Here is an 11,619-nt window from a genome sequence, read left to right as displayed (position 1 = left end):
AACCTGATTTCATAAAACAAACTAAAAACCTCCAGAAGAGTCTGAATCTCGTCTCGTTTCTCCGCCTGAGCGATAAAACCTGCGTCTCTCCGGCTCAGAGGAGGAAACGACGCGCTGCGGAGGGGAAGGCTGCGCCCGTTACCTTGGTGACGGCGGGTCCATCGGAGCAGGCGGCGTCCGACAGTCCTCTGCCCGCCATGACTGATGATGATGATGATCTTCCTCCGGCTTCACGATGCCTTCAGGTGCTGCAGGAATGTGGAGCGCTGTGAAAACAACCAGACACACAGACGGTGCAAAAACAAACAAATCTTTCAAAATAAATAAATTTACAAAAGTATATCGGTTTGAGTTTAAGCTAATTACATTAAAATAATAAAATATGTCAACTTTTTAAATATGCTAATAAATTCAAATTTTACATTTTAAGGAAACATTTGCACCTGAATTTGGATCAATTCTGATAAAACATGAAGTTGTTTTAAATCAAATCCAAATTCCTACATGATAACGGGTAAAATTTCAGAATAAAAGCCTTATTTAATGGTCTTAATTAAACAAAAACATTTCTCATTTAATGATTTATCTTTACTTCACTAGAATTTAGAAAGCATTGCATGTAAGACAAGTTTCTCAAACAAAATGTATTTTTCATTAATGACCATAGCATTTTTTGCTGATCTGCTAAAATATTACAATCATCTAAGACTAAATTCTTGTTTTTTATGAGCCAGAACCATCAGAACTGAAATCCTGAAACATTTCCCTCTGCGATTTTAACTGGATTGGGACAATATGCTGCCACTCAGGTCCGTTTGAAGCAGAAACACAAAAATCAACAAGACTCCAACACATTTTATTGTCATCAACAACATAAGAGTAATTTCACACCACTGCAAAATGAAGCCCATAAAAAAAAGAAGATATTTACAGATGGTGTGATTAACTGAAACCAGTCTGTGTGATCCAGTGGTTCTCCACAGGATCACCTGCGGGCCCGGTGGTTCTCCATCAGCTGCACCACCAGGTGGCTCTTTAGCGTAGCTAGCTTGCTCCTGTAGTGCTGCTGCAGGACGGCGGCCAGGCGGCGGCGGAGGCCCTGCAGGCTGGGCAGAGCGCCGCAGTCCGGCACGTTGAGCAGCGTGTGGAAGAAGTCCAGCCACAGGTCGGCGTGGGGTTTCCTGGAGGGAGAGGGAGCAGTTAGGGGGAGAACCGAGCCGGATCCAGAGGGACCGGAGGTGATCGGGTTACCGTCTGAAGATGCCATTGGTCTGCCAGACGCCGCCCTCGTTAACGACCTGCATGTAGGTCCCAAACAGCAGGCAGTAGACGGTTCCCGCGATCCCAAAGTAATCCGTCTGCAAACACAGAGCAGATTTACATTCACACCCTGGTCCGGGTTCTGGTGGTTCTGATGACCAGAACCCAGAGTTCACTCTGTACCAGAATTAATCTGTAGCCAATAATTTAGCTTTGACTTTTTAATCTAGTTCAGAAATCATTCTGAGGGTCAAAGATCAAACTTTTCTCTGACTGGTTCATCTCGGACTGCCTTTAACTCATTGGCTGTTTAACGTGGAAGCTCTGGTTCTGATTGGTCGGACCGCCACAGCTCAGCCAATCAGTGCAGTGGATTCATCACTTTGAAGTGTTATTATAGAAATGTGACCAGATGTGTCCAGTTCCATTAAAATATAATTATATTAAGAAATAAAAATATTAATAATCAAGAAATACATTTTAAAAAATATTAAATATTTACATTAAAAGATAAATGAATACAAACTGATAAACATTTACCAACCAATCAGTAAGTGAAGAAATATAAAATAAATGTAAATTAAAGATTAAAATGATCAATAAATATCAATAACAATGTAAATGTGTGTAATAAATATAGTTAATAAATTGATGCAGAAAGTTTTACCAAACCTCACTATAACAATATTATAATAATTAAATAAAAATAATAATAAAATATAACAATAAATAAATATGAGAATAAATGAATGTAAACTGGTAAACATTATCACGAATAAGTAAATGTTTTTTTCATGCAGTTCTGACTTTTAGTTTTCTTTCATTTCTTATTATTGATTAATTAGATCTTTAATAAATCTCCTTTAGGGTTAATGGCAGACCCAGTCAAATTTCAGCTCCGCCCCTCCTCAAGCCCCGCCCCTCTACCTGGTAGCTCCAGGGTTTCCCACTCAGCATCTCAGTGCACTGGAAGCCGGATGTCAGACACCTGGCGGTGAACGCAGTGCATTCTGGGAACAACGCCATGTCGATGCTCTGACCCAGGTCGATGAGAACGAGGCCGTGGTCCACGCCGTCAGCGTCGAAGCACCGGTTCTCCAGGAACCTGCAGGGGCGGGACGACGGCGTCAGACGGGCCGGAACCAGAACCGGAACCAGAACCAGAACCAGCAGACGGACACACCTCTCTCCCAGCAGGAAGTTGTCAGGTTTGATGTCGGCGTGGATGATGTGCGCGGCGTGCAGCTGCTCCACGGTGTGCAGGATGCAGACGGCGAAGTGAAGCACGAGCGGCGGCGGCATCACCTTGACGCTCTGCGCCCGGAACAGGTTAACGGCGTTCTGCAGCGAGAAAAAAATACAGGAGCGTTACCGCAGCGACACGGAGCGTTACCACAGGAAACGCTGTGTCGGCACGCGGGCCGCGACGCACCAGCAGGGTGCCGTAGTTGTGCAGCTCCCCCAGCATGATGCTGCCGTCCAGGAACAGGTGAGCGGAGCGGATGCTGCCCAACAGGTGGCGCACAGAAGGAGGCAGGCGGGCGTCCAGACAGGTGTTGATGTAAAACTCCCAGGGATTGGCCGGTTTCTGCACCTGCAGAAGACAGGAAATTATAACATAGAAAGGAGGAAATAAAAGGAAGTGAGGAAAGCTAATATGAGCTGAAGAAGGAACCAAGGACAGAGGAAAGGAGAGCAAGAAGTGGTGCGGGGCGCCCCCTCCTGACCTTCAGCACCATCCTGTCAGAGGTCGCGGGGTCGGTGGCCTGGAAGACCGTGGCAAAGGCTCCCTGTCCGAGGACGGCGTCCACTCTGAGGGACGACGATCCTGCAGGACGAGAGACAGCAGGATGTCTGAGAAGGTCCTACTCAAAGTTTCCACATCTTCCCTGTTTATTAGATTTAACTGATTTTCTGTCAGCTGGAAATTAAAACGTCGTTTAACAATTTACTGCTAAAAATCTGAAAAGTGTGGAACGGGTTTATATCATCTGCAGCTCAGTCAGACTCAGCTTTCATGTCGTTCTGCAGATTCTTAGTCGAATCAGATCTTTGACTAGGCCGTTCTGCTCTGATCTAAACTAAGGCATGATGCTGCCACCACCGTGTCAGGTGTGAGCCAATCAGATCAGACCTGAGCTCCTTTATTTGATACCAGCAGGAACTCTTTCACCCTAAAAACATCAGGGTGTGAATTCAGGCACATGCCACACTTTTCAGCTGTTTATTTGCTGCTTATGTTGGTTTGACTCATTATGTGATGTGAGCGGTTCAGGCTGTGACCTCTGACCCCGCTGGTCCTACCCAGGCTGAGGGTGTTCTTGGGGCCGATGCTGGGGACGGCGCAGGGCCAGCTGTAGCAGCAGGGGTGAGAGGTCAGCGGTGGGCGGAGCCGGGACAGCAGGTCCGAGATCCGGTCGGCGTCCCAGGGGTTGGACACCAGCCAGAGGCCGCCGGGCGCCGCCGGGCTCATGGGGACATCCCGGGTTCTGGCCGAACTGGGTCGGCAGGGACTCAGGAAGGCATCCAGGTCCGGCTCCGCTGAGGAGTCGGGACTCCTGATGTCCAGCCGGCTTGCCGTGGGGGCGCACTGCGGGCTCATGGGAACGTCACCGAGCAGGTTCTGGTCTGGTTCTGGGCTGCCGGGCCTCTCTGGGTCCTCCAGGATCTGAAACGGTTCTCTGCTAGGTCTGAGTGGGTTCTGCATAGGGCTGGCCTCCCACCCGGCGGCCCCGGAGGCCTCGGCCGGGCAGAGCGTCTGGTCCCTGAAGGAGAGCAGGGCAGGCGGCGGTGGCTGCGTCATGCTGAGGCAGGAGGAGCCGAAGCCGTCGGCCATGATGGTACCCTGCCGCGCTGAGGACGGCAGCAGCGGAGCGCCGGCCGCCTCCGACGCCGCGTCATCGGCTGGACTCTGCTCCATGATGGGGCTGAGGGAGAACCAACACCATCTTTCACTTAATACCAATAACACACAGCTTCTTTATTTCACCTTTTTATTAAAGAAAAACATTATTTTGCATAAACTTTTAACAAAATGAACGTTTTTACTCACTCATTGTGTTCATTAAGTGTTTGATGAACAAACTTAATGTGCTCATTTCACATTCATTTCCGCTGCTGTAGCAGCTACAATCACTGCTAACGGCTTAGCACGTAGCTGCTAAGCTAGGGAAGCAACCAGCATGCTAGGGCCAAAATGCTAACAAAGTTGGACGATTATTTGTCTCTCAAAAAAATCGTCTCCATTCGACAAATATTAGATGATAAAAACTTTCTGTGAATCATATTCATGTGGTTGGTTGACGCTAGCAACCTGGAATTAAACTAAAATAAGACCAAGACACTTTCCTGCTTGTTGTCTTCTACTGGCAAACGAGGCAACAGAGGCAATCGGAAGCACCGCCACCATGTGGTGATACTTGGTACAACGCCCAAATTCAATATACTTTCACCTTTGAACCAGAAAACAACTCTGAAGAACCGGCCAAGCGGGACTGTGGTCAGGGCAAGGTGAAGTACAGTCACTAATTTAGCAACTTTGTTGATATATTTAGCAAATTTTTAGACCCTTTCAAGACTCTTTTCACAAAAAATTACTAGCAACAGATCTAGCAACTTTCTTTCAAAAAAGCAATTAATAACAAATCTAGAAACTTAATTTTTTTTTTAAAAACTAACTACTTTTGGGCGTGCCGTGGTGGCGTAGGGGACAGTGCGACCCATATTTGGAGGCCTTGAGTCCTCAACGCAGCCGTTGCGGGTTCGACTCCCGGACCCGACGATATTTGCTGCATGTCTTCCCCCCTCTCCTTCCCCGTTTCCTGTCAGCCTACTGTCATATAAGGGACACTAGAGCCCACAAAAAAGACCCCCTGGAGGGGTAAAAAAAACAAAAACTAACTACTTTAAAAAAAAGTGACTCGTGATAAATCTAGTAACTTGTTTTGACAAATCCACCTATTATTTCGAAAAGAAAATAGCAACAAATTTAGCAACTCTTTAAAAAAAGAAAAAGTGATTCACATGACAAATCTAGCAACTTTTTTTCCTTATAAAAAAAGGTCGGCGGGTCGGAGGGAAGCTGTGTGATGTCGACATCAACCAAGCTGGACCGGAGGAACCAATGGGAAAATTCAACTGCAGTACCACACTTCGACCACAAGGTGGCAGCACTCAGGCAGGTTTAGGCCAAATATTGCAGAACTAAACACATTTACAGGAAAATGTCAAAATGTGCACAGAAACAAAGATCGGATCCTTAAGTACCAATTTACACTTTATCTGCAAAAAAACTTAATTTGGGTTTTAGTTACACTTTAATCAAAACAAACCAATGTGATCACACCTCTATCAATTTGTTTCATGTTGGATTCATGTTAATGTGTATTTAAAGTCAAAACCTTCAATAAAAACATACAGAAAATCTCACGACCCCATTGCAGTACCTCTGCAACCCTCCTACAGGTTGTGACCCCCATGTTGGCTCACCTGAGTTTATTCGTCTGCCATCTGATGAAGACGTTTTCGTCAGCGTCGCCGCCGTCTCCGTTATTCTCTGCAGGAACATCAGAATCAGAGCCTCATCCAGTGAAGCATCATGGAGGAGGAGGAGGAGGAGGAGGAGGAGGCGGAGCCTCCGCCGGTACCTTCAGCCAGGAAGAAGCCACCGCTGAACGGCGTTTTGTGAGTGAACGGTGTGGAGACGAACTGGGCCAGCGGGGCGAAGTCGGTGGTGCTGTTGGGACAGGCGGCCAGCGAGTTGTGGCGCGCGCCCCACATGGTGCTCTCGTCTGGGATCAGCTCCGACGGCGTCTCCTGGTGGACACGGACAGAGATTCAGCCCGACAACCGCCAGCACCAGCTGGACCAGAACCGCCGGAGATTCCCAACAACTGTCCCAAACTCACGTTGGGTCTGTCCGCTCTCGGCCTGCCGAGTTCTGTCAGAGCCCTGGCCGGTTTGGACCTCTCAAACGGAACCGCGGCGCTGAAGGAAACAAAAACATCAAATCAGTCCATGTGTTACCATGGTTACAGATGATAAATGTCCAAAACTGAAAAAGTAGGAGCTTGAATCCTTCCAGCTGCAGAGCATCCAGAGACAGAAGGAAAGATGATCCAAAGATCAATGACTAGGAAAGGAAATCAAGAACAAGACAGATCAAAACAGAAAGGAAGAGAACAAGGAAGTAAGGAAGGCAACAAGGAAGTAAGGAAGGGAACAAGGAAGTAAGGAAGGGTCACAGGACGGTACTGTCTCTTTAAGTAGACTCCAGGAGCCTCTGATGATGAGGAAGAGGAGGAAGGTTTACCTGCCGTTCTCTTTGTCTTCAAAATCCTGGAAGATGGTGAACGGGGCGGCGGCCGGCGGCTCCGGTACCAGCGGGACCACTGTGACCAATGAAGGAGAGAACAGGTCAGAACCGGGCTTACCAGAACCGGCCTGCAGTTCTACAGATCCAGAACGTTTACCGCCGGTCTCCAGGTCCGGGTCGGGTTCAGCAGCAGCCGGGTGCAGCATGGAGGCTCCCTGGAATGGGTCGTCCAGGAAGGTCGGAGCCTGGAACATGTTCATGATGACGCCTAGAGGGAACAACGGGTCAGAACCAGAACCTGGGGCCTCATGCATAAAACACTGAGCAGTTTTCACTCTAAAACTTTTCGTGCGGAAAAATGTATTAAAATGCGGCTCAAAAAAACTGGGATGCATAAATCCGTGGCCTCGAAGGTTTCCTTTATTAATCCTAATTTGCAGAAACAGAGCAGCTGCTGCTCCGCCTGTCGCCTCCATAAATACATATCAATGTAAATTAGTATAAATACCAGGAGGTCTGTCGCTGTGTGAAGCAGTAACCATGGCAACGACCTTGTCTATAGCAGAATAAGTATTTATAATAATAATAATAATTGTATATTTTATTTAAAAGGCACTTTGAGGACAGATAATGTCACCTCACAAAAATAAAAATACATTTTAAAGAAAAAAAATCCAAATTAAAAAACTAAAAAAATAAAGAGATCCTGTAAATGCATGTTTATAGTTTATTATTGTTCACAGGTAAAGTTTGTGTGGCTGCTGCACATTTTCACGCCAGTGAAAACGTTTGCGTATATTTACGCAAACTTTAACGCAAAGTTAATTTTTATACATGCCGACTTGTGCGTAAAATATGCAAATTTTTTGTGAGCACGCCGCTTTATGCATGAGGCCCCAGAGCCGGGCGCTCACCCAGGGCCTCCCGCGTGTTGACGGTGGGCGACGGCAGCGCCCTGGAGGGCGTGGCCTGGACGAAGCCCAGAGAGGAGTTGGGCGTGACGTGGGAGACGTTGGCTGCTCCTCCCTGAGACACTGGAACGATGAAGAAGAAGAGGATGATGAGGAGGATGAAGAGCAGGAAGAAGGAGGAGGGCGATGATCACTCACCATCAAGCTTCTCCTCAGGTTCTGGTACCAGACCGCAATGCCTGATGGGAAATATGGAGGGTCAGAGAGTTTGAGGAAGTCGTGCGAGTTTCCCCTCCGGAGGTCATCAGGTACTCACAGCGGCGCCGCGCCGAGCCCGCCGGGCCGACGGGCTTCCGGGTTCCTCTGGGCTGATGACCCGGGAGCCTGAGGTTCTGCTGCGCCACTGCAGTCGGACAGGAAGGGGAGAAGGCGGGTCGCCTCAGAACCAGAACCGGTACCGGCAGCCTCCTTGATCAGGCTGAGGTCGGAGAGAAGCCCCCGACCGACGGAGCGACGGGAACGAGAGGAGGAGGAGAAGATGAAGGGAGCAGCAGAGGCCTGGAGGGGGAAACATCACCAGGTTACCTGGGTCAAAGGTCACACGATGAGACAGACAGAGGAAGGAATAGAAACGCAGAAGGCGGAGAGAAAGAGAGAAAGGCGGCCGGCACTCCATCTCCATGGTGACCTGCAGCGTTGTGCAGGGAGATCCTCCACAGGCCTGCAGGCTCTGGTTGACCTGCTGCAGCATGCTCTGCAGCCTCTGCACCTCCTGCTCCTGCTGCCACAGCTGCCGCTGCACTGCAAGGACAACACAAGAAACGGGTCACTTCCTGTCTCAGGGAGAAACTGGTCACTTCGTGTCTCAGGGAGAAACGGGTCACTTCCTGTCTCAGGGAGAAACGGGTCACTTCCCGTCTCAGGGAACGCCGGGTTCTTACTCTTCTCACTCCGCCCCCACTCCTGCCTCTCCCGGATCTTCCTGAAGTATTTCTCGGCCCGGACCTCTTCGAAGCAGAACTCGACGCCGTCGTGGACCAACGCATCCTCGCTGTACTCGGAGACCGTTGGGGCGGCGGCATCCTGACTGGACGGTTGTGTCCCCGACGTCTCGGGGCGGGACACGCTGCGGACCACACCACAAGTGAGCGGACGCCTCGTTAAGACCAGGACTAACGAGCTCAGAGGACTTACGTCGTGACGGTTCTTCTCAGAGGCAGTTTGGATGGAGAATCAGCGGCGGCCTGGACAGAACCAGAGGTTTAGTGGGTCATACTGGTGCTACCGTTGCAAACAGTAACAGACAGGAACCTTTTTCTGGGGAGACATCTGATTGGTCAGCTGGGAGTTCTGCAGAGGGACTCGGGCTCCTGTCCAATGAAACACAGGAAGAATCAGCAGCTGATCCAACATGGCGTCATGAGAGAATCGGGTCGACAGACTCTCACCGGACGCTGGAGGCTCGGTTCTGGTTCTGCTCTGGAACTGCCTGCAGGTCACACTTCACATCAGCATAAACTGCACTCAGCAAACCTCCGCTAATCTGCTAATACGCTAACAGCAGAGCTAATTTTCAGCTTGAAATTAAAGGGTTGTAGTCTTTAAAGAAAAGATGTTATTTCAGGTTAGCGCATTAGCATTCTCAAAATGCCATGTTGGTGTAGTGCTTTAGCATTAGCTTCTTCTACAAACAGTGTTGGTTTAGCGCTTTAGCTGTACTCACCTGTACTCGTGGAGCAGCGTGTCCGCCGGCTGGGCCTGGTTCTCCAGAGCCTTCAGGTAAACGGCATCAGCCTGATCCTTCATTCCCTTCTGCTCAAAGTGCCGAGCCCAGGCCAGGTACAGAGCCGCCGTCCTGCTGCCTACGCCGCGACTGAAGACGTGAGCGTACAGGGTGGCGGGGTCCGCGCAGTAACTGGCCTGGAAGACACGGTTTCCATGGAAACCTGAGCAATGCAACAGCTTCCAGCGCCAGGGATGACAACAGAACCGGACCTTCATCATGGTCCACTGAAAACCTGATTCAATTAAATCTGCAGAAGACTGAGATACTAAAGAAGGAAGGAAGGAAACAAGGAACAAAGAATGAAGGAAACAAGGAAGGAAGGAAACAAGGAAAGAAGGAAGGAAGGAAGGAAGGAAGGAAGGAAGGAAGGAAGGAAGGAAGGAAGGAAGGAAGGAAGGAAGGAAGGAAGGAAGGAAGGAAGGAAGGAAGGAAGGAAGGAAGGAAGGAAGGAAGGAAGGAAGCGTCCTTCTGGCTCCAGGAACAATTTCAGTTCAGTAAATCTGTGACTGGATTCAGAATATGAATTGGTCTCATCTGATTAATAAACTGCTGGTTGAATTTTAATGAAAACATTCAGATTCATCAAGCTAACCTAAAACTCACTAATTCACACCTCCATCTTTCTCCATCAGTAAACTTAAAGGACACTCTCGCTGTTTGAGGTAACTAGCTCTAACTACTTCTAGTTAGCTCTAAGTAACTCGAACCAATTAGGATGAGCGGTTCGGTCCTGCTGCTCAGCGCCGGAACAATGAGTCTGACTTACACATCTGATGCAGTAGTTGACGTAGCGGACGTCGTTGGCATATTGATCCACGTTGAGGAATCTTTGGACCAGCGCGTTAAACACCACGGACATCTCACTGCTGCCCCCTGCTGGCTGCCTCTGCTCCAGGAAGTCCACAAACCTGCAGGACCCGAGAACGGAAAAGTCACAAACACAGCAAGCAACGTTTCTCTGGGGCAGCAGACAAATATTTTGTTCAACTGATTTTGTATTTATTTATTAGACTTCTTTGCATTCTTTACTGTATTTATGTGAGCTTGTGCAACGTAATTTGAACTTCTTTAGCCTGTAGCAATAAACAATCAGTTAATCGCATAAATAAATTAAAATGAGCTTGATTTCAATTCAGATGATTAATATTTTCCAATGCAAATTTTCCACTGAGACATAATAATCCACTTTATTTGTGGTTTCACCTGTGTGTGGTTATATTTCCGTTTTATCTATCGTTTTTGGTTATTGTGTGTTATTTTGGTTATTTAAAATATCTTCCAGTTCTACTGTTGAGCGGTCATTACAAAATTAAAGCGTATTGGTTTCTGAGAGAACAAACTTGCATTATTATGTTGAAAATTCTGCTGAATCTGGCTTATATTGTTGGTTTCATTTTGTGTTGTTGCTGAGACACATTTCATGGATGTGTCTGTTTATATAAATATATTCAAGACTGAATTAAAGTCAAGGCTACCTCAAAACCTTCACTGAAATAAAAAAAAAAATGGCCTGTACTATTTTATGATAAATAAAATCGTTCATTTTCAGAAATTTGTTGCGTCTTTTCTAGTTTTTAAGACCCATTTTCTCCACCTCTAGATTAAAGCTGTCAGGATTCCAAATTGTTCCACAAAAATCAGAGGAGACTTCCTAGCGGCTGAATTAACTCATCTGATCAGACAAGATTTTATTATTTAAAGCTGAAGAGAAATTGATTTTGAATTCAAGCTCATTTATACAGTACAGACCAAAGGTTTGGACACAACTGTGTGTCCAAACCTTTGGTCTGTACTGTGTGTCTGAAGTACTAACCTACCTCGGTTCAGATTAAAACAGCAGAATTAGCGGAAATACTTACCTGTCCCACGGATCCAGCGGGTCGTCTCCGCTGTAGGAGGCCAAACTTTCTTCAAAACACCTAAAAATGGGGAAATATGGAGACAACTTTAAGGAGGAAAGCCCAGCGTCCAAAATATAGCTAATAACTGGTATTAGCTACAGGAGGCTAACTCGGGCTAGCGTTTTTACCGTAAATATGAAGCGATATCCATCTCAGCCCGGGCTAAAACTTGACTCACTATTAATAGATTCACCTTATGGATAAACAGAGATTATATTACTGTGTAAAGTTTGAATTGTTTTTAGCACTTTAACTACAATAACAATTCCTGTTGCTGGCTCTGTTCCTGTTACGTTTGAAATTTCGCGCTCAACCAATGAGCGTCCAACAATGCATATAAGGCACGCCCCTGATGAGAAACAGGAAGTGACGTACTGAATTGCGGAGGTTCTTGTCAGTACAAACAAAACTGGCTTAAAATAAACCAAAATAATTTTTAAAAATCAC

The 11,619-nt window shown here is 47.3% G+C and overlaps 1 protein-coding gene across 3 annotated transcripts; it reads right to left on the bottom strand.

Moving 5' to 3' along the window:
- Nucleotides 1–835: 835 nt before the first annotated feature.
- bub1 (BUB1 mitotic checkpoint serine/threonine kinase) lies at nt 836–11,491 on the bottom strand. Of its 3 annotated transcripts, XM_032584844.1 has the most exons (24): nt 11,301–11,491; nt 11,131–11,190; nt 10,038–10,179; nt 9,209–9,405; nt 8,934–8,974; nt 8,797–8,855; nt 8,680–8,729; nt 8,427–8,611; nt 8,174–8,286; nt 7,802–8,043; nt 7,684–7,724; nt 7,489–7,608; nt 6,732–6,842; nt 6,572–6,650; nt 6,168–6,246; nt 5,907–6,075; nt 5,749–5,815; nt 3,565–4,187; nt 2,988–3,088; nt 2,693–2,854; nt 2,444–2,601; nt 2,188–2,365; nt 1,252–1,358; nt 836–1,181 (listed from the first exon to the last, which is right to left on the bottom strand). In XM_032584844.1, exons 1-24 carry the CDS (start codon nt 11,321–11,323, stop codon nt 986–988), a joined length of 3,303 nt encoding a protein of 1,100 aa, XP_032440735.1. In that variant the 5' UTR covers nt 11,324–11,491; the 3' UTR covers nt 836–985. The 3 variants fall into 3 exon arrangements, with proteins under 3 accessions (XP_032440735.1, XP_032440737.1, XP_032440736.1); XM_032584845.1 differs by lacking the exons at nt 836–1,181; nt 1,252–1,358; nt 2,188–2,365 and having other exon boundaries at nt 2,456–2,601; nt 2,936–3,088; XM_032584846.1 differs by lacking the exons at nt 8,934–8,974; nt 9,209–9,405; nt 10,038–10,179; nt 11,131–11,190; nt 11,301–11,491 and having other exon boundaries at nt 8,414–8,611.
- Between the last annotated feature and the right edge of the window lie 128 nt (nt 11,492–11,619).

Source organism: Xiphophorus hellerii, chromosome 15 (assembly GCF_003331165.1).
Source record: "Xiphophorus hellerii strain 12219 chromosome 15, Xiphophorus_hellerii-4.1, whole genome shotgun sequence".
Lineage (NCBI taxonomy): Eukaryota > Metazoa > Chordata > Actinopteri > Cyprinodontiformes > Poeciliidae > Xiphophorus > Xiphophorus hellerii.
The sequence above is the reverse complement of the archived record's forward strand: the minus strand, read 5'-3'. Positions and strand labels throughout refer to the sequence as shown.